The following is a 26,875-nucleotide window of genomic DNA, read 5'->3' as shown; positions in this document are numbered from 1 at the left end:
CAAGACAGAGTAGTTCTGAACTCATAACCAATAGGACATCTTCATATTAACCTCAAGTAAAATAGTTCACTTAAAACCTTTAGTACTGAAGGACCAAAAAGTATTTGTTGGCATTCGAAATTTGAATTTGAAGTGATTCCAAAGAGTTTATAAATTTTTAACTACCATAAAGTATAAATATTGTATAAATATTCGAAATTTAAATTTGAAGTGATTTTATCTAAAGTTTTCGTGATAAAAAGTGTATTCTGAAAGTAAGTGTTGCAGGAATTAAATTTTATTCGTTTTTCGATAAGGTTTTTTAAGTGAAATGAAAATTGCATTCTTAGGTCGATGACCTCTTGAATCGAATAATAATTTGCTTCCATCTCTTCTAAGTACTACTTGCTGGTGTCCATTAGTGTTACCAATTCCTTTTTTTTATTTTGCTATTTATGAGATACTGTACCTACTTCATGAAAGCGAATTAGAGGATATCACTATAGATGTTTACTACCTAAAATATGATAAACTGGAAAAAAACATATTTTTGAGCATTTGGAATGGATAAATCACTGATATTCTGCTACATCCAGTTAGATTGGAAGCCGACCCCAACATAGTTGGGGAAAAGGCTCGTAGGATGATGCAATGGATAAACTCAAAAACTACAGGTCCGATTTAAGACATTTTTACACAGTTGGAAAACCACACTCTTCCCGAGTAATATAGTTTATACTTACGGGAAACGGCTAGTGTTGAATGTCTTCGACCTTCTTACGTAACTACCTAATTTTCATTTCCAACAGCACAAGATAAAAATGCTGTTTAGGTAAAATACAAATACAGTTTAAAGTTTTTTGGATTTAAATAGTGAAATTAAAAATAACAGTGTAAGTATGTCGGCGAAAACCGGTGTCCATTTAGATATCGAAATCATTAGGATTTGTAAAACTATTCTGGCAAATAAAAACTCGGTAAAAATTAAAAATGTATGTTAAAAAGATGTAACATATTTTAGGCAGATACCTTACTTAGATACCTAACTTTTCATAACGTTTCATTCGCGTATTGAGAGAATTGTAATTTTAGAGTTTATTCCACAGTATAAATAAGGATATACTTTTATTTAATATCCATTATTGCATTATTTATAAGCTTCGATAATAGCTAGGTACTACTTTAAATTATCAATATTGAGACATTCGTATTCAATAAACGGTCTCATTAAATTATACTTGTAGCGGTTCACTGATAACTTAATACTTATTTAGGTATTTGTGGTAACTTTAACTTACTCGTAGTTTCAATGGCTAACTTTGCTTCAAAGAAATAGGTTTATCCAATTTTCTATGACTGGTGACACTTTTTGTAAAAGACTACAAAAAAAGGAGATTCCCATTTTGACCTGCATGAATGTGCCCATGTTTGTGAGCGATTATCATGCTTGGCTAAACCGATTTTGCTGCTTACTACTTTTCTGACTCAGGAGAAGGTTTTCAGTGCTCTTATTATTGAATTCAGTTTTTTATTTCGTAGGTATTATTACTATGGCAAATAAAAACCATTCAATTTGTAGTCTTTCAATTATCTTTTTGTATTTACCTCGGTCCTTTTTGTACCACGGTACCAAAGACCCAAGTACCACGTCACTCGTACCTGGTCATCTGATCATCATCAGAACAAATGATCTCGTACAACATATGTCTACCCAATGACATTTAGATTGACTTAACAATCAATCTTACTTCCTACTGTCAAGTCTATAAGGTCTTAGAAACATGAGCTAAGTACTGGTTATGAATTAAACTGCACAAATGAAGGGCTTATTATTTACATTGGATTTTGAACTGTATGTACAGGTACTATGGTTCAAAGTGCAATAAATGTTACGGCATTAACGGTATTGTTCAATGAATTATTGATAACTAGTGGTTTGTCCGCGGTTTCACCCTCGTTCCGTAGGAATTACTACCCTTATAGGGCTAAAATATTATAGCCTATGTTACTCGGGAAGAGTTTAGCTTTCCAATAGTGAAATATTTTTTTTAAATCGGTTCGGTCGTTTCGTAGTCTTTTTTTTTTAGCGATGGCAAAAAATCATCAACTGACTCCTCCCGCTGTGGGTTAACAGCGGTGAGGGAGTGTCAGACTTTTAGTGACTAAAAACCGTCGTGTTCCGTCGTAGGCCTTTTATGTACCAGGGCCGCGGTAAATCTTTCGAACAATCCCGCTGCCCCTCGTTTCGAAGTCATTTAGGGTACAAACAAATAAATGTTTCCCCTTTATTGTATTAGTATAGATAATTATTTATTTATTTAATCAAGTGCATTGTATAGTTTACACTTCCTAAGATAATTATATCTTGAATGGGTAGTGCATTATTGTTTTATATTAATAAGCTACTGATAAAATGTCTCTGACTCCATTCAGATAAAATATCAATGTTTCGATTGGTAGCAAGAAATCTACACGAATATGTATAATAAAGAGTTTTTTTTTTGTTTCATTTTTTTGTTTGTTTGTTTTTTCCCTAGAGGTTTCGAAATGACTGAATTGGCGTGAAAAATTATTTCACTGTTGGAGATATATTTTATCTCGGTGCACCGCGGGAAACTGCTATTTCAATTTTTTTTTTTTTAATTCAATTGTTCAATAAACTTTTTAATGCGAAATGCAAAGTGTGTCAAACCTATTCACATCTTTAATTCTTCCATATCGTGGGTTAAGAACTAGAGTAGCGTAAGGGCAAAAATACAAAAAAAAAATTTTTTCACCATTCGTTTATTTAATCCCCATATTTTTATGTGCCAAAAAACTGGATCGATGTAGTGTGTTGATTGCTTAGTACAACAATAACGTATATAAAAAAAGATATTTGTTTATTGCCAAAATGAAGTGTTTCTGCTTACAACAATCTTGACATTATTTTCTCAAAAAAATTACGAGCACAACGATCGTAACTCGATTTACAGAGCGAATAAGACACCAAAATATGCCTTCAATGTAATCGCTTAAATAACGTATCTTGCCATACGTTAATAGCGCAGAAAGTTTGATTATGTAAGCTTAGTTTGTTTCGTGCTAAATAAACGTAAAGTACCGTTACTGTCCTTGTTTCGTAAGCTTCCGTAATTTTTCTTCCTGCCAAAAAAACGTAAGGGTGGGATACGCTACTATGGCACTAATTTATGGAACAGCTAAAATGACGTATGTCAACCAGTTTTTGAAAAATAAATTTTATTAAAATGAAACCGTATTTTGATTGACCAAAAAGTTACATTATTCTGTAGCCGATAAATAAAGTTTTATTATTAGTAAAAATCAGATATCTAACTACTATAGATTTACCCCACAAAAAGGGCTATAAGATAACAGTAGGTAAAGGACATTGTTCAATTTTGGCCTAAGAACCGATGTGAATATAAATTATACTATAATTTTCATTTATTTTTATATTGTTTGAAACATATTTTAGTATTCCACGGACACTTCAAATAAATAAATTCCAAATAAAAAGTTGGGTCACAATTATTGATGCCTTATAAAATGTTTCCGTCAGCCAGTCCTGCCAGTTTCGGAAGTTTTCGCGATTTCGGTAAATACGGATCGAATGGAGAACCTCCTTTCCGAAGTCGGTTATTAAAATTAGTTGGTAACGCTTTATTCATTTAAATACCTAAACTGACTAGCTAGAAAAAAACTAGTATTCTATATGTTTTAAGCGAAATCGCGAATTTCTAGCTTGGCATTCGAGTAGGATTATAGTTTTCGTAATTGGCAGCACTGGTGTACTTCAGTCAGTTTGCTAGTAGTCAGTTTGATTAGAATATATCGCACGCTTAATCAAAAAAAGAAATATATCAAAATTGATATTTTTTGGATATGACTGTTTAAAGTTTAGAAGTATTCTGGGTTGAGTTTTATCAACGTATTAAAATTAATGTAGACATGTTAAAAGGAAATAAACTGATTCATAAGAAAGCTGGGCTTATTGGCTTTTGTTTAGTGCTATATGAAAATAAATTCTATTTACTATTGACTAGTAGATGATGCATTAAAAAAAAAGTTCCTAGTTATTTCACTTTATAATTAAAATTCTCATACAAATTTTAAATGTTACCAGTCATAAAACAAAATATATCTCTTTATTAATAAAATGTTGTTTAGCTATTTAACTTAGTAAGCCTTATTTCAATTTTTAATTAATAAATGTAATAATTTTCTTCAAAGAATACGAAATATTTCTTTGTCTAACAACATAACGGGAAAATATCAATAAATATTGTAGTAATGAAACACATAATTAGAAATTAATATTCTTTTATTTTAAAGTAAAAGTATAACTTAAGACATTGATGTCTTGGCTAACTGAATTAAATTCCAAATTCTGGGGAAAAATTAAAAACTATATCAAAATTAAAAAAAAAAAACTTAACAAATTATCACAAACTTGAGATCCGTAAAAAATGTTATAAATGTAATCAACTCAACTAATATTTATTATACTTAAAAACAAAACTAAAATTCTTCTTACATTAATGTCAACTAACTGAATTAAATTCCAAATTCTGGGGAAAAATTAAAGAAAAATATCAAAATTAAAAAAAGAAAACTAAACTTAACAAATTATCACAAACTTGAGATCCGTAAATATGTTTTATATAAATGAAATCAACTCAACTAATATTACTTAAAAACAAAACTAAAATTCTTCTTAAAAACAAAATAAAATTCTTCTTACATTATTACAAAAAAAAAAAAAAACAATGTTAATACAATTATTGGAGACACAAAATAACTAAAATGTTTATGAAATCAACTAAGTAAATCTAATTAATTATGGAATTATAAAAATTTGCGTAAAAAGGAGGGATAAGTCCTTTTGCGATAAGATCTCTTAAATCCCTCTTTTTATTACGACTTATATCCTGCCTTTCTGTGTAAGCTTTTTTTAGTGAAATTTCTGTTACCAGGTTCATCTTCTTCCTTTTATTTCTTACTTCAATTTCCTGGTAACCATCGTCCTTGTATGAAGTTTTGTAATAAATACTTAATGGTTTCTCTTTCTTCATCATCAACACTTTTATATTATTCCAAGTAACTGGTTGTCCGTCCGTGTTTATGTTATAATTGTATCCCCATTCTTCCTGCAATAGTTTAGTATCAACGAAGGAATCAAAGGTTAGTTCGTGTACATTTATAGGTGGTTTACTTTTCTTCGCATTTTTTATTAAAGCTATGTACTGATCAGGGCTGTAAATGGGCCCTGATTTAAGATTTTTCTTTATCTCCTTCTCTATTAAACTGTGTACGCTGTCCGCTTCATTTTGAGTATGCCCTGTGATTAAAAACTTGTGTGTTATACATTTTATATTCAACGTGTTCACAGCATACAAATACAATGTTGCGATATATTTATTTTTATTCTGTCCGCAACAGTTATCAGAATAAAATATAACGTTTTTCTCTTCTATATTTCCTTCACATATCCCTTCAAGATACTGCCATACACAAGTTCCTATTTCTATTGCCCCACGTTTGGCTTCTGATTCTGTCCAAAAATAACAATGTACTTTATCATATGCCGTTTTTGAATCCGTTGGTGTCAATTCCGTTAATGTTAAATTGTAACTGTTAAGTTTAGATTTATAGTAGAATGCCGAGGTATCACCTCTTGGACATTGGAGCACTGCTTCTAAATCATAAATTGCGACAATATTATCTTTGGTAACTTTTTTACGATCTTCTTGTTTTTCTATTCTGCTTAATGACTTTTCTTCTATGTGTTTATTATATTTATCTTCCAGCTCTTTCTTTTTTTCATCAGTACTGTTTTTAAATGATTCACATAAGTCACACTGATCTTTTTTTGGCTGAAAAAAACTTAAATTAAATTCTAATGTGAATATTTTATAGTATGCTATGTAATTTCCTGTCTCTTTATTGTTTTCTTCTTGTTGTTTAACAAAATCTGAATATAAATCCTTTATAGTTTTTCCGCCGTCAATGTATTCTCTGGTAGAAGTAGCTCTTACATAATGTGACTCTATTTTTGGAATGGATTGAATATGCTTCCGTATGTCGTCAAGAAATTCAGGATTAAGAGTTTTGTGGCTATGGTGTTTCCCTCTCAAATCTTCAAGCATAAATCCAGCGTCACTTACTTTATGCTGTACGGTGAATATCATTCTGTCCGTAATATCCAATGTAGATTTAAAAAATGTCTTACATACCCTTATTGTCTTATTATTAACAGTAAAATTATAGGCTTTATTTGGGCGTCTGGGATTTGTAGCATTTGTGTACCTATATTTTGGAGTTATGTCTACCATGCAACTGCTTATAAAAACTCTTTGTCTTGTCAGGTCTCCTAAATCCCAAAATTCTTTGAATATATTATACCTTTCATCCATTGATATATTACTTGTGCATTTTAATTTACATTTATCTGTGCAAGGCACTTTAAGACAGCGGCTGGGAATAACTTTCTGAGATTTTGATGTGGATATATACGATTCACCAGTGTTCCGTAACTTTTTAACTTTATTTTGTTTCCACTTTGCCGGATTTAGAGATCGCTTGCGGCCTCTTTTACAAATCTTCTTTCTATCAGAATCTGAAACACTATCGTCACTGTCAGATGAGTCTGTTTTGGTGGCAGCATCGAAAAAATAGTTTTTCTTTTTGTGTTTGGTAGACAGTTCATAATTAAATGTAGGGTCATCATCACTTAAGTTTGTGTTGTCACTTTCATCAGTATACTTTGGGGAAATATTAGCAGGTAGTGTGGAAGTTGAAGCGCTCTGTGGTCTTACACCATCGGCGTAATGTTCAGAATGTTGATTAGTTCGTTTAGAAGACGTAGAACTGTCTGAATCCGAAGATGAACTACTAGAGGAGGAGGAGGAAGAAGAGCTCGATGAAGACGAGTTTGAAGAAGAAGACTTCGGCAGTGCTTTTTGAATGCTTTGATTCATTTCAGGATAAGTTTCAATGTTTTCTAAGTTACTATTATCATTTGTGGTTGAATCGTCACTGTCATAATCTGGTACGAGGTTTGTTTTCAATGTTCTAATTATTGATGTGTGTTTAGCAAGACTACTATTATCTGTTTTACGGGAACTAATAAATCGAGCATCAATTTTGTTGGCAAATTGATCATCTCTATCACAATCTGATAAGATCTCATCACAGCTACTTACATCAATATTTTTATTTGGAGAGACATTTTCTGTGTTTTCGTTAGCTGTACTGTATTGATCTTGTACAATAGTATTGTCGATTTTAACCCCCAGTTCATTTACATTGTCTTGATTAAGAAATGTTGCATCAGGTGATACCAATTTGAGAATACGACTTGCTCTCCAAGATGCCATCCTACAAAAAATAACAATACATTAATTTCTTAATATTAAATATTTTTACAGTAGTAAAATAAAGACGCGTCTGCAACTCGGAAGATATGAATCGAGTAACGGGTAAATATCAAAATCGAGGAAAACTATTTTGATCGGCGCAGTTGATACCTACTATTGTTATTGAAGGACCAACCTAAATCACTTTGTCCACGTGCGGAACCAGAGCGGGTCGCTAGTTAATCATAAACAGCAATAAGCATGTTTTATTATTAAATTTGAACGATAATTTAAAACTAAAGCGAAATAAGCATGTTTCACTATTAAATTTGAACGATAATTTTAAACTGAACCGAAATAAGTCATTTTGTGCCATAACTATATTTATAGTTTTAATATAAAAACGAAATAAGTAATATAAATTTGGATGACGCGTTACTAAAATTTAAACTAAACTGCAATAAGTCAAAATGATATCACAAAGTAGTGAGATACTTTTTATAATAAAGTGAAATAAGACGTAGTTATTCACTTTATGGATAAATTAAAATAAGAAATAAGACTTACCTGTTAATAATATAAAGAAGTATGCCGTAATGTTTCGCCCTTTGAATAATTTTTCGATCACCTTGCTTGCATCACGGTTGGCACACTACTGAATATAGCAGTTTACCGGTACCAACCTGTTCGAAAGCGTTAGTCAGAAAGAGAGCGACAGTCCTTTATTTCGTTCATATTCATTCAAATCGAGCGGCGGTTGGCGCGTACATATTCTTAGCGATACGTTATTACGTTTTATGATTAAATCTTTAAATAACTTATTTTTGAGTTATTTCTCTTTATGATTAAGCGTGCGATATGTCAATGGTTTGATTGCTTTGCGACTATCGTTTCTTTTGTGATTTTCTATGCGTTTCATGGTTTTATTGTAACAACTTTGGCTTGATTACGGACTCCGATTAGATTGCGTTCTTGTTAGACTCGGCTGTGTGTAAAGGACTGGATTTTCCTGGCATTTTCGGATATTTCTCTGTCTGTGATCGAATTTAGTTGTATTATAATTACAACAATGGATGCAGAATATAGTACAACCCGTGCCGATAAAGAATGGGATTAGAAATCGCGACAGCTGTATTTACCTCTCGCTCATACACTATAACACATGAGCGAGAGTTGAATACAGCTGTCGCGATTTCTAATCCCATTCTTTATCGGCACGGGTTGTATATTCTATAAATTGTGGATCTGCTGGAGGTTCTTTGGTATTAGAAAACGAAGATATACTTCGTTGCATACAACAATGGACTGTTCCCCGTATGGTAAGTGGTCTACGAATGTGTTTTTCTAATTTTGATAAGAATGTTACTACCTACTTATGTTTTCATAAGCACACAATTTCTCGGATTTCAAATCAATTGCCACAATTGCAAGTTACTTGACATTTACTTGTTTTATTGTATTTATTTATTACAGGTTGAAGCTCATGACCTTATATGTACGACGTGTTGGTCTGAAGCAGTCGATCATAATAAGATGCAATGCACTGTTGGACGCAATTGTGTACTTTGTAAGAAGCTCCTACCATCAGGCATTTCTGTTGCAATTGTATCGTTGGGCGTAGAACAGTGGGCTGTTGTGCCCACATAATGACTATTATCTGGTACTTAAGCTGGGCGAGATACCAAAATTCAATTGAACCCCCGGCTCAGTTCTTAGATAATATATTATTGAGAAATATTGATGATTAAAAACCTTTAATTGAATATAAATATTGTTTTTATTGCACATCCTCGAAAACCTCCTGTTAAATTATTTTGTGTGGTAATGACATTTTTAGTATGGTGTGTGCCTTCTTGATAATAGACCGCGGGTTCGATTCCCGCCTTATGGGATGTAGATAGCTAGGTAACTGTCTAATATAAAAGTAGTAACAATCATTTAAATAAATAATTCTCCATCGTAATAATATCGATATTTTATGAATTGTGGTGAATGGAACTCTTCCATTTTGGATACTTATGCGTTTTATCACAAATCCAAAGTGGATTCACTATATATTAAGAAACGTAACGTTGAAAGCAAAAGCGTTTAGGTAGTTGTTTTTCATAAAAATTCTAACAATTTTGTATAGTGTAGTTTGATAATACTACTCTGATATTTCACGCAAGCTTGGTTATTTTTTATTTATAACCTCAAAATATTAACATTTTTCGTAATTATTTTAGTTTCCTGAAGTGTCCGTTCGTGAAAACTTATTTCATAGGATTCCATATAATTTTAAGAGTTTATAGAAGTCACTTTCCATTCGAACGGTTCTTAGGCAGAACATGTATGGAGCCGGAACAATGTCCTTTGAGTTGTTTTCGGGCTCTCCTGAGAAGTTGTCATTTTGGCCTTACGCTACTCTAGTTCTTAACCCTCGATATACTGGCTTATTTACGTCGATTAACATAAAGAAAAAATAAAAATACGCAAGAATAATGAAAATGCGTTTTTCGAACAAAGTAAATACTTAGTTAAAAATGTGCGCAAACTAGAATAACTACCGTATTTTCCTTTGAAAACTGACAGCGGTTAATTTTTCTTTCGGAACTAAATAAGTAATAATAAGTTTCGGAGTTAAACAAGAAGATTCAAGGCGGATGGACAATTTTTTCCTTGTTTCCTTCACCTTTAGTCAGACATTGGTATCCAAGACATATTTAATGTTCTTAAGTATCATCATCATCAGCCTATCGCAGTCCACCGCTGGACATAGAACTCTCCAAGTGCACGCCACTGAGATCGATTTTCGGCTTATGTATAATTCATAAAAATGTAACGTTCACTTACAGGTCATTTAACTTTCTAAGTACCAACAGAAGACCAAAAGGAGCAAAAATGACTTTGCGTCGGATGGTCAATGACTCCGTTCATTGGTTCGTGGGAGAACTAACTTCAAGAATAGTAGCCGAGTCTGGGATACCGACGGACAGGTATCATCTTGGCAAGATATTACTGCAAAGCTTCAAGGATGCACCGGATTTCGTGTTGCAGGTAAACAGCAATCATACTGATAGAAATATTAGGTGATTTTCACCCCATTATGTGATTTCACCCTAGTGCAATTTACACACTGGCCCCGTGGATAGATTAAAAAATAATATAAGAAACGAAGAGCACAGACATAGTCAGACATAGGTTGTTTTTCCGCATTAATACATGTGTGCAATTTCAAGAATTAAATAAAGAGGCATTTTTTAAATTAAAATGCATTATAGGTACAAGATTTTCTAAGGTTCTAAGGTTTTCTTTATCAACTAGGACATAGTACGCAACAAAAATGTGTGCAATATGTAATTAAATTTAGTACCAAATTATTAAATCGAAAAGATTTACAGCCTTGTTTATAAACCATGCCGGAAATTGGTTGTACCTATATAGGGCTGCCATCTCGAATTTCGTCAAACTCGGACAAACATTTAAAAACCCGGACATTTGACGTAAAATCGCATTTTATCCCCTGGACGAGTCCGAAAAAAATTAAAACAAACATTCACCTGATTTTTTTTCCATGTACTATTAACCTCATTCCATTTACTTAAATTCAATGAGGTGCTTCCTTACATGAAAAGTGTCCGGGTTTTCGCCGGACACTTCTTAAAACCCCACCCGGACGGCCCCCGGACGGCCACCAAACTAGGACAAATCCGGGAAAACCCGGACGGATGGCAGCCCTAGTTGTATAATTGCCCGGGAAATAGGCAAAATTTGATTCATTGGCGAAAAATCAGTTCCAAGTCTCCAATATAATTCCATAAGACTTTCTACAACTTTTTAATAAAAATCCTCTCCCCAGATCGACGGAGCTACAGGAGAATCGGAAACATACGGTTCAGCTCTTGAGAGGACCGTTCGATGTGCTACCTGTTTCAAGAACCTGGGTCTTGGGCATGGAGACGTGGTGATACTCATGGCACCCAATCATTTGGATGTAGCTATACCCTTGTATGCTGCTCTGTACCTTGGGATTATTGTCGCAGCTGTAGACAGGACTTTGACTATTAGTATGTGATTTTTTTTTACCTTTATAAAGACAGAAGAACGCCATCATCATCATCTTCCGAGCCTTTTCCCAACTATGTTGAGGTCGGCTTCCAGTCTAACCGGACTCCTATTTAAAAAATCCTAATGATCTACTTCACACTCTTGCTTTTTTATCTAGGTATATTTTTCATCGTGCTTATTCATGCATCGGAGAGCACGTTAATGTCGGTCCTGCGCCTGATCTCTCTCCGGTCGTGTCGGATTGCCATCGGGCTATGAGAGTGAAAAAATAGTGAGTGCACTTGTGTCTGCGCAAATGCTCGTGAACTATAATATGTCTTGCGCAGCTGGCTGATCTCCTTATATGATAACAGCCGCCGTGGCCTAAATCGACCGTGGACGCCATTATATTTTTCACGAAAAACACTTTCTGTAGAGTTCAGAATATTCTGTATTAGGTACAAATTTCAAAAACAGGAATACATTCTTACATTACGCATTTTAATAAAAAAAAATCTATTGTGATAGTTTGATAGCTAGTAGGTAACTGTAAATCGGTTTGCCTAGATGTTTGATTACTTAAGTGTTTCAATAAAAAATACAAGTAGTTAGTTACGCATGTCGGAATACTACTAAGGAATTTTCCGTATAATTATGTGACTTGTACAAAACATCGCGTTAATAGTTAAAGATAATCTTCTTGATTGGAGTCATTAGCACGATATGTTTTTAGTCGACTGTGTGAGAAAGAGGGTGATGTTATTCTCAGTTCTGACATTCTCTGTATCAGAATTGGCTAATTAGACTTTAAAATGTCCGGGACAACAAATTAAAATAACTAAGAAAGAAATAGTTACACACTTCATTTGAGTAAACAATCTTGGTACCACTTTATATTTAAAAACACATTTTTGGGGGCTGTCTTTTGTAGATTTGACATTCAAAAAGTCCTGATTTTCAGCCTTCTTTGAATAAATGACTTTTGATTTTGATTTTACTTACCATACGAAAACACCAAACTTTTGCTCCATTTCACAGATGAACTACAACAAACCTTCGCCTTCTCTAAACCGAAAGCTATATTCTGCCAAAGTGATAGAGCATCTGATATCCAACTTACTCTGAACAACCTGAACTTAGACGCTCAGATTATCAGCTTCGATAAAGGAGACTACCTCTGCAGTTTTAAGGATTTTATGGCCAATTATGGAGATGACTTGCCTGTGGATGAATTCAAGTAAGAGCGCTTCGATACTACAAAGATTTAGTCGCCCGCTAGTTGGTTTGGACTCATAAATCAGTATGAAGATGTATGGAAGTACACACGTAAGAACAATTAGGTACTTGTTCGGTATAAGACCGACAAAAAACTTTGATTGAATTTACGATTTTCTCATTTTCTACCTACCAAGGACCGTCTAAATAGTCTAGGCTATGGAAACTTTTTTATAAACCCAGTACTCCACTTGATTGATTTTGCTCCTAACAACCGTGGTCTCTATTATGTCACAGTCTTTATATGTATTGTTAAAAATACTGATCATATGTTAGTCGTTTCAAAGATATGTAATAATAAAGTATGGATATAAATAATTTAATGGTTAACAAGAAACAAGGTATTTAATGTATTTTATTTCATTTTTATACAACAATAACAAATTTAAAAATTACTAGTCACATAAAAACTGAAAATTACTATAAAGGCGTTATTGAGTTATGGTACGACGATTTGTAACTTCGGTTTTTCCCAGATGTGCGAACTTTGACCCTGAAGAATCACCAGCGTTCCTGATAGCTACCAGTGGAACAACTGGTCTGCCCAAAGCTGCTGCGGTCACCCACAAGAATTTTGCTATCATCACACCTTATGTCTGGTAAGATCCATTTCTCCTTTAGAATTCTAGGAAGTATAGGGGTATTTTAGGGGTATTGTGTCCAAGAGCGATGTCGTAGATAGAGTGAAGTGGAGAAGACAAATTAGGAAAGCTGACTCCACCACCATGTGCGATACAAAGCAGGAAAGAGAGAGTGTGCTAGTAGGTACTGGAAAAATCATTGTATAATTCCTACTAGCCCTGAAGTTGGCTTTTATACAAATCATAAAACACAAATATAGGGTAGATAGTTTCTTAACAGTTCTTTAATTTTAACTTTGGAGATTTTATACCTGAAATATCCTGGAAGAAGGAATGATTAGAATGATAATATTTTCATTTTAACAGGGCCAGATACACGAAATTCCCAACACCGACTCGTCTGGCCCTGATAGGCTCACCACTGCAGTGGTTGACAGCGCTCCTGAACTTCATCATATCACCGTTGTTGAGGTTCCAAAGGCTGCAAACGTCAGAAAACATGACGCAAGAACATGCTTATGAGCTAATTAATAAATACAAGGTAAGGAGTAGACTAATGCTGCAACAGAACTGCGTTTTGGGTTTCTACCTTCACTAATACAAGAAGTATAAGAAGTCATCATCCTCCGAGCCTTTTTCCTAACTATGTTGGGGTCGGCTTCCAGTCTAACCGGATTCAGCTGAGTACCAGTGCTTTATAAGAAGCGACTGCCTTTACAAGAAGTATAAGAAAACGTTACTTAAAAATTACACAGATAAAATATTTATAAATTAAAAGTACCTGAATTTGCTATTCAGAATTTTTTAATTTCTATGATTTGGAGCCTATCTACGTTCGGGATGGTTGGCACTTACAGGAGGATACCTAAGTTTAGTTGACGCTGGTATGATGATGATAATGAAAATATCACAGTCAACTTAGAAAAAAGCATAATTTACCATGTTGCCAGTCACATTTTTGTTCTACTACGTATATAGCTAGTGTTCTTCTCTTCCAGCCAACATATTCAATCTTCAGCCCCACAATGATGACGACTCTCATAAAGCCTGATGACCGAGATCGATGTGACTTCACATGCTTGGAACTCCTCATGTTAGGTGGAAGTGCTGTTCCTCAAGATCTTGTTGATGATCTGAAGGTTTGTACAGAAGTCTTTGTATGTCCGAACAGAGTAAATTACCATTAGGATTAATATGAAATTGGTAATCTGATAGTAAGATCTGAGAAAAAAATTGCTTCATATATGCTATATTTATTATGTTATGTTATATATAGTCAGTGGGCTAAGAGCTTTGGACTTTTAGTCAACCCCTCTAAATCTCAAGCTATCATTGTTGGTGGCAGATATTTTCTAAATAGGTTGCAATCTTCTCCGCCACTCTTGTATGATAATGTCATTATAAATTACTCTTCGCACGTCAAAAACCTGGGTGTGTTAATGGATTGCCACTTGTCTTGGGGTAAACACATTGCGGAAGTAAGCAGGAGAGTATTTTGCACGTTTCAGTCTCTTAAACGGCTCCAAAAGTTCCTGCCTTTTTCAACCAAAATTACTCTCGCTCAGTCGCTTCTTCTCCCACTACTAGATTACGCTGATGTCTGTTTCCTTGATGCGACTGAGGAACTTCTAGACAAGCTCGAACGTCTGCAGAATCTGTGCATCCGCTTCATTTTTGGGCTCAGGAAGTACGACCACGTGTCGGAATTTCGAAGTCAGTTGAAGTGGTTGCCTATTCGGCGGCGTCGAGATGCTCACATTCTTTCTTTTCTCTTCTCTGTTCTCTATAATCCCCTCTCACCAAGATATCTTCGGGAACGTTTTGAGTTTCTTGTTCCGAGAGGCAAACCTTGTCGCACTTCCTCATCTCTCCTTCTTCGTGTCCCTTCCCACACTACGAGCCGCTATGATGGATCGTTCACTGTTCGTGCTGTGAGACTGTGGAATTCCCTTCCACACTCAATACGCGAAAGCCCATCGTTGGGTGCATTCAAGAGACGAGTAAAGGATTACTATTTATCATCATGAATGACATTTATATTTGTATGTATATATATATATTTTTTTTTTTTATGTGTATTATGTTTATGTATTGTGTAGTTTTACTACATATATATGTTTAGTATATTGTTATTTTATATATATATATATATATATATATTTCTTTAATTATTAATGTTTGTTGTGCACTTGTTTGAATCTTCCCTACCACTATCGAATCTCTCTATGGCTTTAAGGTTGGCTGTAAGAGAACCCAATTCTGGGTTAAGCTCGCCATTGTACATAAACTGTCTGTATTATTTTTATATATTTGTTGTTAAGTGTGCAATAAAGAATAAATTAAATTAAATTAAATTAAATTTATTGAATTTGTAATTTATTGATTAGTTTTAACTTGCCCTTTCCCAATTTTATTCTGTCTGGTGTTATTTCACAAATAATACCTATTATTTTTATTTATAGTAAGTGTATATATTAGGTAATAAGTTAGTTGTATGTTGTATATATATTTATTAGTAACTAATTAGCCGTCAAATTAAATTATAGATAATTGATTATTTCTAGCTATATCGTTTTTTACATAATGCATGCATACATGTATTTTTAGTTTAGTCGCTTCCTCTACATACATCCATATTTATGCATAAAACTTTAAAACATTATCCTCATTCATCCACATCACATGCTCTTACTATATCCGATGTCTTCTCTTCTTATTAATAGCTTTTGACTGCCTCGTTGATCTAGTTGTCGATTTTGAATTAAAATTCATCGCTTTATGGGTTTTGGAAACTTTCACAAAGCAGCCCGGAGACTGGATGTTGGCGGTGTTACACTCCCGTGCCCGGGAGGACACATAAAGCCAGCATCCCCGAATTCTATCCGGTAGCAGTCGTTGTTACAATTCCACGTCAGAGGCCGTCTGGTGGATTTGAGAAAATTCTGACACTAGGGCTTGCTAGGTGATTAAACCTGCAGCCCACTCGATAAGAAGGAGAAGATTAATAGCTTGTTATCACCATATTACGTTTATTGCACTTTGTACTGTCACGCCATCTGAATCTATATATCTTTAAATATCTTTTATATGCTTTCTCATTGTGACTGCACTTGTTTTTGTGTTCTCATTACCGTTATTTGCTTTCATGAGTTATTTTGTAATTAAATTACTATAAAGCTTGTGGCACATTATAGCAGCACCGCAACAGCACGTCTGCAGCACGGCGTCGCCTCGAATTAAGACTACGGCTAGCTGCCAGCGCGCCAACCACGCGCTGTCCGATCGCCGTCGGCGGCGCGCCGGCCGCGCGCCGGCCGCGAGGTGTAAGCTTGCTGTCACCGCAAACTCAATATTATTTTAAGACGATTATGATTGATGTTATGATTGAACACGACGTAATGACGTTGTTTCGCTGCCGGCTCGGAGTCGGCGTGCTAATTGCACGCCGATCGCCGTCGGCGCGCTGTACGCATGAGGACCGCTCGCTTGCAGCACGCGGGCGGCGAGTCGAGTTGTGTGGAAGCGGCGAGCACGCTGACTGCTCGCCGTTGGCTTTTTCATATTGACATTACGAAATATATTATAATATACACGATTTAATGCTCTAAATTGAATGACATCTTAAATGCTGGCGTGGAGCCGTGCTGTTGCGGTGCCGCTATAATGTGCCATCATAATCTTTATTGTTTAACATCTAGACACACGGCAGTGTGTCCGCCAAGTTCGAGCAAAAAAGGCGACACACCGGCCGTGGGTTATATTACACGAACCATTTCGGGCCAAATTCGACCCCCCTGTAACTCAAAATCTATTTTATTTACGCATATCAAATTTCTAGTATCTGTTGAGACCCCCTCACTTATCTAAAATACAAAATTTCATTAATATACCTATTGTAGGTCTTGAGATATTGACGTCAGAAAATCGCTATTTTTACTATACACTGATTCACTTATTCACTGACTCACTCATCAAAAACCTAGACCACTTCCAATGGTCGTATTGACTTGAAATTTGGCATGGAGGTAGGTCTTTATGTCAAGGTAAAGGGAAAAATCTGAAAATGGCCAAGTGTGAGTCGGTTTCAAAATAATGAAGGTGTTTTATACCCGGTGTAAATTTATACCCCTAAGGAACTAAAACGAACTAAATTTATCTATATTTATATAATATATCTTCGAATGGTACAAAGGTTTGTATTTAGTCAAAGTAACGTAAAAATCTGAAAACGGCCAAGTGTGAATCACTTTCGAAAATAACAAATGTGTAACTTTGATCCACGAACATAATATATGATAACATGTCATGTCAGTCAGTTGGTAAATCTAGTCATAGTTAATCTAGTTCATTTCTTTGTAAGAAACATAGTGCATATTAAAAAATCTAAAAAATAGTATAAATGAGACATTTCTTTAACTAACTTCATCATAAGAAAAAAATAAAATAAACAACCTTACAAAAATAAATGAAATCCCACCCAAAACAAAAATGTGAAAGACTGCCAAGTTCGATAATATGGGAATGCTTCGCCTATAAAAGAAGTGAGATCTGAATAAGTACCAAGTTCCATACACATACCTCAGTTAAAAATAGTTACTTTTTAATGATGATTACTTGGCAAGTTTTAATAGAAAATTAAATACTTGATTCATTGCGTTTAGTAGGTTTATAACAAGGTGTATGAAAACTTGCCAAGTAACATCATTAAAAAGTAACTATTTTTAACTGAGGTATGTGTATGGAACTTGGCACTTATTCAGATCTCACTTCTTTTATAGGCGAAGCATTCCCATATTATCGAACTTGGCAGTCTTTCACATTTTTGTTTTGGGTGGGATTCATTAGAACAAAAATGATTCATTTATGCACCAATAAGTGACAAACATAGACAACACGTTTGGATATTCTGGTCCAAATTAAGAGTCAGTCGAAAGTTTGTTTGGGTTCATAAATGTGTATGAAATGGCAGTCAGCACATTACAAAGATCAGTTATTTAGACGGTATCAGACCGACTGAAAACTTTGAATAGATTTAAGATTTTCTTAAAAATAGGCCCTTGAGGCCTTATCTGATTTACAGATTATTTTTGGGTGTTTATTTATATAAATATGTGTATATTTAATAACTTGTTTCTATGATTTTACTTATTTACAGATGATATCACCAAATACAGAAGTCGTGAATGTATATGGCATGAGTGAGCTGAGTGGTGTCGCGTTTCATGGGGACGATCCCGCCCCAGGGTCCTGTGGGAAACCCATGGGATGCTTTCAATATCGGGTGAGAAGTCTAAGCCTTCATACACACCTACATATTTAAAGACTATCTGTTAAATGCGGTTTCACCCGCGCCCTGAGGAATTTACTTAATGCACTTTACGCTATTCTGGTACAGCTATAATAGCGTTGGTACTTGTGTATTGGTCACCATGTACTAGGACAGCATAAAATACATGAAGGAAATCCCTCGCCGAAAACTCGCGTGAAACAGCCAGTAAATATAAATTTTGCACATTTTTTAAAGTTCTTTATAGACGTTCATCGGTTCTTATAATCATCCTCATCATCCTCCGAGCCTTTTTCCCAACTATGTTGGGGTCGGCTTCCAGTCTAACCGGATGTAGCTGAGTTCATCGGTTCTTATAAGTGTTTATTATACCTATTCTTGATGGTTTTTAGATAGTAAACGTTGAAACAATGGAAGATGTTTATGAACCTAATGTGCCAGGCGAGTTGTGGATCAAAGGACCAACAGTTTTCAAGGTAATAAAAATGTTGCAATAAAATATATTTATGGTCAGCAGGTGATTAACAACACAGGTGAGGTCGTAAACATTCCGGTCGCTAAGATAAACATTTACATTTATTTATACTAACCTGCTAAAAAGTGATAACTTCAACTACCTGAATGTCGTTCTGCGCCTGATCTCTCTCCGGTCGGTCGGATAACCATTCTATCGGGCTATGAACGTTGTGCACTATAATAGGTCCTACGCAGTTGGCTTATCTCCTTATAGATCGGCTGCCGTAGCCGATAATCGCAAGACGTACTGTTCACATACTGTTGTGTGACTCTTTACGTTACGCTGCAATTTGTTGTTGCTCCGCAAAATAATTACGAAAACAGTGCATAAACCTACGCAAAGTGCAATTGAAAGTAATAGACTGTTAGATGGTGATAACTGTAAAAGACAAGTGACAATAATACAGTGAATTAGTGCATAGTGTTAATAATAAAGACCAAATCAACTCTCAGGCATCGTTCAGACCAAACGTATTGTCGGCCGCTGACTGTGAGCGCGCGTTACGCAGTTTATTGCTTTTCCATATATATTGAAATTGTTGTTCACACCGAACCGACTATACGCTATTACGTCGTCTGTTGTCGCTGACTCTCAGTGGCCGATTATTTTACTACGCGACTATGCACGGCGGACGCGGATTGGCTACGCGGACGCAGTTGCCGAATAGCGCCGCTCCGCCGCTCGAGAAACAAACTTCAATGAGGACAGACGTGACACGTGACACCTCGCGATGTTCGACACCGAAAAGTTTATTGCAGAAGTACATTCTAGAGAATGTATTTGGAATGCGAATTCAGAAGAATTTAGTGATAGAAACTTACGAAGATGCGCTTGGGAATACATAGCATCTGTTATGTATGAAGATTGGGGGGGTTCAAATACTGAGCTCTTTTATGTGTAGAATAGTCAGCCGCTCAGCGTACGCATCTAGTGTGAACCTACACGAGCCTATTCTTTTGTTCACACATGTAGCGCATCGTACGCTATAGCTTATTGTCGGTTTGGTGAGTACGCTTACTGCAGATTGAGTCGACGTTCACACTGGGGCAGACAGTGAGTATACTCACAGTAAGCGGCGGACAATACGTTTGGTGTGAACAATCCCTTAATCATTATCCATCCTACCGTCAGTTACTTTTATCCGTGCGCTGTGACCTAAACGCGTAAGCGCCCCGCATCGTACGGCGCTTGCGACGTTCTTCTCGCGAACTCAGCTCGCCCGATTTGCCTGGGCCTTTATTAGTGTGCACTTTTGTCGTAACAAAATAAATAAATTATATTTTTTGTTCGTAACTTTCGGGTGGGCCTTTATTACTCGACTGTTCTTCCTAAAACACTAAATTAAGCGGATAGTGACACGAGACAACATAATACAGTATTAATCAAAATAATGCCAAAAATGCTTCGCACTCCACCAAAGGATGGTGATTTCGGAATTCTTGTGTGTGTGGAATCGGAGCCGAATATACGCGCAGCGCCTACCAGCACGCCAAATAAAAAATCTAAGACAGGCAGACCGAAACGCCCGCGCACTGACAGCTCCCCTGATACTGATTTCTACACAGATGTTCATCGATCACTCACAGACGAACAATTGCTGGAAACAATTCGCCAAGAAATACGATCAGCCATATCGTCGGAGATACCAGAGATCAGCAAAACCGACACTATTAACAACGAACTAAGGGAGATTAAGGAGTTGTGTCTTGGTTTGAAACACTCTGTTGAATTTATGAGTACTGAGTTTGACCGCATAAAGTCCGAGCTCGATGCATGCAAAAGTGACAACAAAACTCTTCAGAAGGAAAACGAAACTCTTAAGAGTACAGTAGCCGATCTGGCTCAACGGGTTAATCTTATAGAACAAAACTCCCGGCAACAAAATGTAGAAATTAACGGGATACCAGAACACAAGTCAGAAAACCTAATCAAGACCATTGTACAATTGGGGAAAGTCGTATCTAGTACGATAAAGGAAGAGGACATCTTGTCTGTTGTGCGTGTAAGGAAATTAGATCCGGAGACTAAGAATCCAAGGGCTGTTGTCGCCAAGCTACGGAGTACACTTTTGAGAGACACGCTATTAACATCTGTCTCACAGTTTAACAAAACTCACCCCAAGGAAAAACTGAACTCCCAACATTTGGGTTACGGCAACGCGGTCCAGCCGGTATTTGTTTCGGAACATTTGTCACCGTTGAATAAAAGAATCCACGCCGCTACCCGAAAAGCTGCACGTGAGAAGGGATATTTGTATGTATGGGTACGCGACGGCAAAGTTCTTGTTAGGAAAGCTGACGGCCATCAAGCTAAACACGTAAAAAGTTTGGAAGCCGTTATGTTACTCTAATTTCCTTTACCTGGTACCTATTCAAACCGTACATCAAGACTCAAAAATTCACTATCTATTATCAAAATTTTAGGGGCTTAAAAACCAAGACCAATTCTATTAGACTAGCCGCCCAACTATGCAATTACGATATTATAATTGGAGTGGAGACTTGGCTCGACGATAGTATAAAAGATGGGGAAATCTTCGACACCAGGTATCGAGTTTTCCGCAGAGACAGGGCCTCTACAACTCTGAGATCGAAAAGAGGTGGAGGCGTACTCATCGCCGTATTAAAATCCATTGATTCTGTGCGCATATCAAAATGGGAATCCGATGTCGAAGATTTGTGGGTTCGAGTTAAAACCACTGAAGGGAAAAGTACACATTATTTGGATATCTGCGCTGTCTACCTACCACCACCGATTCAACATGCGGTCCTAACTTCATTCTTGAACCGAGTATCTACATTGATGGAAGAAGCAGGAGAAGACATAATGATAGTGGGAGACTTCAATCTCGGTTTTATCAATTGGAAAGTAGACAATAGTCCAGATGGTTCTTCAAGTACAACTGCTTCAAATTATGCAAATAAATTAGGCTACGCCTTGGTAGATTTCATGTCAGAGAATAATTTAATGCAACTTAATGCCGTTAAAAATTGTTACAATAAGACCTTAGACTTAGTTCTTGTTAACTTTCACGGAGGAACTGTTAACGAATGCAATAGTCCAATCACAAAAGTAGATGTATATCACCCACCTCTTGATATAAGAATTAATAATAATTCACTAGCATCGCTAAAAACTAAAACAACTAAAAAAATTAATTTCAGAAGGGCTGACTACGAACTCATAAATAAAAATATTAAGAATATAGACTGGACTAAATTTTTTTCTGAGCTGAGAGATGTTGATGACATGGTGCGGGTACTGTACACACATATTCGTAGCATTATTAATGAGTGCGTTCCACCTTCCAGGGTTCCGAATAAAAGCTTTCCTGTCTGGTATTCTCGTCCTCTTATCCGACTTCTTAATGAGAAAGAAAAGTTAAGGATTCGTTTTAAAAAGTATAAAAACCCAAGAGATAACTTCGAATATAAAATCCTCGATAATCGCGCTAAAAAACTGATAAAAGAGTGTTACAAAAAATATGTTATTAATATAGAAAAGGATATAGCACAAAATCCAAAACTCTTCTGGTCTTTCGTCAAGACCAAGAAAACAATATCCAGGGATATTCCTACCACCATGTTTCTTGATAACAATGTTGCAACGTCTGGCGAGGAGATCAGTGAACAATTTGCTGCATACTTTTCATCTACTTTCATGCCTTCTCTAAGCCATAATACTCCAAGTTCTAACACTGGCTTGCGTGATTACTTTCAACTCGCGTTGTGTGGGTTGAATATTACCGAAAGAGAGGTGTTTAAAGCATTACACAAACTAGATCTGTGTAAGGGACCGGGACCTGATGGCTTACCCCCATTATTTATCAAGAAATGTGCAGCAACCTTATCTCTTCCACTAAAAATCATTTTTAATTATTCCATCAAATCTTCTAACATCCCTACAGAATGGAAAGTAGCCAACGTAATTCCTATATTCAAGAAAGGAGAACCCAACGTCACTTCCAACTATCGTCCCATATCAATTCTTTCCATATTTGCCAAACTCTTCGAAGCTCTTGTTTGCCCTGTATTGACACGTCACATAAATTCACAGTTGGCTCCTCAACAGCATGGCTTCACAATTTCCAAATCCACTACAACGAATTTAGTTCATTACATTAACAACATTAGTAAATCTCTTGATTCGCGCATACAAGTAGACGCTATTTATACTGACTTCAGTAGTGCTTTCGATAAAGTCAGTCACAATTTACTTAAAATAAAGCTCGAACAGTTCGGGGTATGTGGCCGCCTTCTTAAGTGGTTCGAATCGTATCTATCTGAACGGCGACAAAGAGTGGTGGTTAGAGGTTACGAATCACAGTTTTATATTTCAACTTCGGGCGTACCACAGGGTTCCCACTTGGGACCGATACTCTTCCTAATTTTTGTTAATGACATTGTCTATTCAATAAAACACTGCAAGTGTTCAATGTTCGCTGATGATCTGAAACTGTACAAAGAAATTAAATCTGATTCAGATACATTACTTGTTCAGGAAGATTTGGATGCAATACATGAATGGTGTCAACTTAATTTGATGACCCTTAACGCTAATAAATGCTTCCACATCACTTTCACGCGTAGCAAAAAAGTACGGCCATCACTATATACCATAGATGGTGTCTGTCTGCAAAAAGTCGATACCATTCGAGACTTAGGTATCATACTGGACAGTAAACTGACGTTCATCAGTCACATCGACGCAATTGTTGCCAAGTCATCTAAAATGTTGGGTTTCGTGAAAAGAACTTGCACAGAGTTTCGGTCCTTATCAACACTTAAATTACTATATAATACTCTTGTCATGAGCATACTAGACTACGCTTCTCCTGTTTGGAACCCCTCCTACCGAATACATGTTGATAGGATTGAACGAATACAAAGGAGCTTTACTAGATATTTACGATTCAGATGCCCTAGCTGTGCCAATGATGCAGACTATTCCGTTAGACTCAACCATTTCAATATGATCTCGCTCGAGGAACGCAGAAGATGGAACGATCAGTTGCTGTTCTACAAAGTTATCCATAATTTGGCCAACTTACCGGAGCTACTGTCAGGAATCAATATATCTGTACCCAGACGGAGCATAATTAGATCCACTCGTAAAATAAATACATTTACAATATTTTCCTCAAAAACTAACCTTGGGCACTCTGCCCCAATGTATCGCTTAATGGATACCTATAATAAAATAAACGCTTGTGGTACCCTAGACATCTTTGCCGACACAATTTCCCAATATCGGAGTAAACTTTTATTACTGGCTAAAAATAAAAATAAATGACTTAAGAAATTACTTATACTTATAGACTTATATTCCAAGCCAACCAATTGAAATTTTCATACCAATTACTATTGCAGTCATTATCAGGCCCTACCACTAAATATATATATATATATATATATATTTAAAATAGATTAATTGTTAATTGTCAATTACCTTCAACATGCATGATTGAAAGTGTTCAAATTGTAGCTTTGTAAAATTTAGTATGTACATAAGTGCTGTGTACTTCTGTAAGTGACTTGTTCACCATGATGTGATGCATGTGAAACATCCTTCAATTAGTTGTATAGTGGATAGGTCGTTGAAGTACCTAATTTATAAAATAAAAATAAAATAAAATAAAAGACGTCATCATCATCATCATTATTATATAGTAAGGATTTCTTCATTCAGGAATACTATAACAACCCAGAGGCTACAGAAGAAACGTTTGCCGAAGACCGGTGGTTCAAAACCGGAGATATGTTCTACAGAGATGAGAACAGGAACTTCTTCTTCGTGGAAAGAATCAAGTTATTACTCAAGTACATGAGTAATCAGGTATGTGATATACCTACTATTGTTTTTGAAGGTTTGGAACAATGAGCATATCTTGAAACTCTTTATATATTTCGGTTTCTTAGACAACACCGATTTTGGGTCAAGTGACATTATAGATTTCAAAATTTTGAAAGCACTATCACACGTTGAGGAACCGAGGTGATTTATGTTTTTGGGTTCTTTGTGTAAGTTCTTATACACTATTGGCCTACCTACAGACAAATCTCTAGATAGGCCATTAATGTATCAGAAGCGTATAGGTAAATAGTTTATTGAGCTAAATGGAACGTTGAAAGCCCATTACAATAAAACCGATAAATTGTCCCGATTCCCTGCTGGGTGCGAAAGGAAACCCGAAAGAATCCCAATATATTTTTATTTCAGAAAAATACGTATCCCAAATCTTCAAACTTCTTTCAGATATCCCCAGTGGAAATCGAAGCAGTAATCCGGCAACACCCGGGCGTGTTAGACGTAGCTGTGACCGGAGTCCCGGATGCAGCGTGTGGTGACCTGCCCGTGGCTTGCGTTGTGCCACGCCCGGGAGCCGAACCTAGTGCTGATGAGATTAAGGATCTGGTTAAAAGTAAGATATTTATTTCACTGGGAAATTGGTGAATGTTGGGATGTATAAGACCTGGGGGTGATGTTTGCTAATTTAACGTGTCAATTAAATCTCAATACCAGGCGTAACCTTAAGACCTTAATATAAGACCAATCTTTTTCCAATAACATTTCATAGCCTGCCATCTGCCATTCTGCCATTAGTCTGCTACTAGTCTATAGAGTAGTTTGCTCTACAATCATATTACAGTTGTAAATCAATTGTGGTCTTTAGCGGCTGGTATGCATACCCATCATATACATAAATATAGTCGCTCGTTTTCCTGTGCCTCGGAGAGCACGTTAGGCTGTCGGTCCTGCGCTTTGTCTCTCTCCGGTCGTGTCGGATTGCCGTCCCATCGGGCTATGAGAGTGAAGGAATAGGGAGTGCACCTGTGTTTACGCAAACTTTTGTGGACTAAAAGGACGTGGTTTTGATTACTATGCTATGACTCCCTCAGTTTGTTAATTTATTATTTTTTTTACAGATACTCTATCAGACGCCAAACAGCTGAGAGGAGGCGTGATATTTGTGGACGCTATACCAATGACAGCATCCACCAAAGTGCACAGGAGGAAACTAAAACAAATGGCCCTAGAAATGCCAAGAGAATAGATCTTATTGATTATTTAGCACTTGTTTAGCCAAGTAAAGATGCAGCACTTCAAGCTACCCGGTAGAATAGTAAATTTTTCCCAATCAATATTGAAACTTATAGTTTACATATAAGGTTGAATATCTATTAAAGAAAGATTTTTGCTTAGTTGACACGCAGATTAGAACAGACTCATCCTCCGAACCTTTTTCCCAACTATGTTGGGATCGGCTTCCAGTCTAACCGGATTCAGCAGTTGAGTACCAGTGCTTTACAAGGAGCGACTGCCCTAGGCTTTCCCTTTCTACTAGGTTGTTCAAATATATGTAGCTGAATAGAAAATTGTTAAGCATTAGACGCTGTGACCAATTTGGCTATGATTAGAATCTCCCGATATTTAATAATATTCCGTAGTATATAATGTAGGTGTAGTAATTTTATTTTTTTGGAACTTACCTAATTAATTGAAATCTACACTTCATGCTTTATCGAATATTGTAAGTATAGATAACTATTTTAGCAAAAATATTTATAATTGTTAACAAACGCTTAAATAAAGTTTATTCTAATAGAATAATGGTATTTTATTTAATAGTCTACCTAATGTCTAACAGAAGTGTTAGTAAGTTACGTCAATAAAAAAGCCAATAAACTTATTCGACTTAACATCGTTATATTACTAACAAATACATTTTCTGATTCTGATTCAAAGATATGTCTATAGTCACGGATCGTTATAAGTATGGATGATTGCAATTTTTGAGACTGACTAGTACCTACTCGAGAAATAGGTTCCATATTCCTACTTATTTTATCAC

At 35.8% G+C, this 26,875-nt stretch overlaps 2 protein-coding genes across 2 annotated transcripts; one reads left to right on the top strand and one right to left on the bottom strand.

Annotated features, from left to right (window-relative positions):
* On the top strand, positions 1 to 26,631 carry LOC124639363 (luciferin 4-monooxygenase-like). The gene is made up of 12 exons (XM_047176693.1): positions 1 to 254; positions 10,172 to 10,373; positions 11,176 to 11,383; positions 12,402 to 12,600; positions 13,115 to 13,237; positions 13,586 to 13,760; positions 14,218 to 14,358; positions 18,375 to 18,500; positions 18,899 to 18,982; positions 24,712 to 24,858; positions 25,279 to 25,444; positions 25,950 to 26,631. The coding sequence occupies exons 2-12, from the start codon at positions 10,218 to 10,220 to the stop codon at positions 26,075 to 26,077; spliced, it is 1,653 nt and encodes a 550-aa protein (XP_047032649.1). The 5' UTR covers positions 1 to 254; positions 10,172 to 10,217; the 3' UTR covers positions 26,078 to 26,631.
* Positions 4,286 to 8,197, bottom strand: LOC124639362. Its single transcript, XM_047176692.1, has 2 exons — positions 7,905 to 8,197; positions 4,286 to 7,359 (listed from the first exon to the last, which is right to left on the bottom strand). Exon 2 carries the CDS (start codon positions 7,356 to 7,358, stop codon positions 4,812 to 4,814), a length of 2,547 nt encoding a protein of 848 aa, XP_047032648.1. The 5' UTR covers position 7,359; positions 7,905 to 8,197; the 3' UTR covers positions 4,286 to 4,811.
* Positions 26,632 to 26,875: the final 244 nt, after the last annotated feature.

The sequence above is a fragment of the Helicoverpa zea genome, chromosome 19 (assembly GCF_022581195.2).
Source record: "Helicoverpa zea isolate HzStark_Cry1AcR chromosome 19, ilHelZeax1.1, whole genome shotgun sequence".
NCBI lineage: Eukaryota > Metazoa > Arthropoda > Insecta > Lepidoptera > Noctuidae > Helicoverpa > Helicoverpa zea.
The sequence above is the reverse complement of the archived record's forward strand: the minus strand, read 5'-3'. Positions and strand labels throughout refer to the sequence as shown.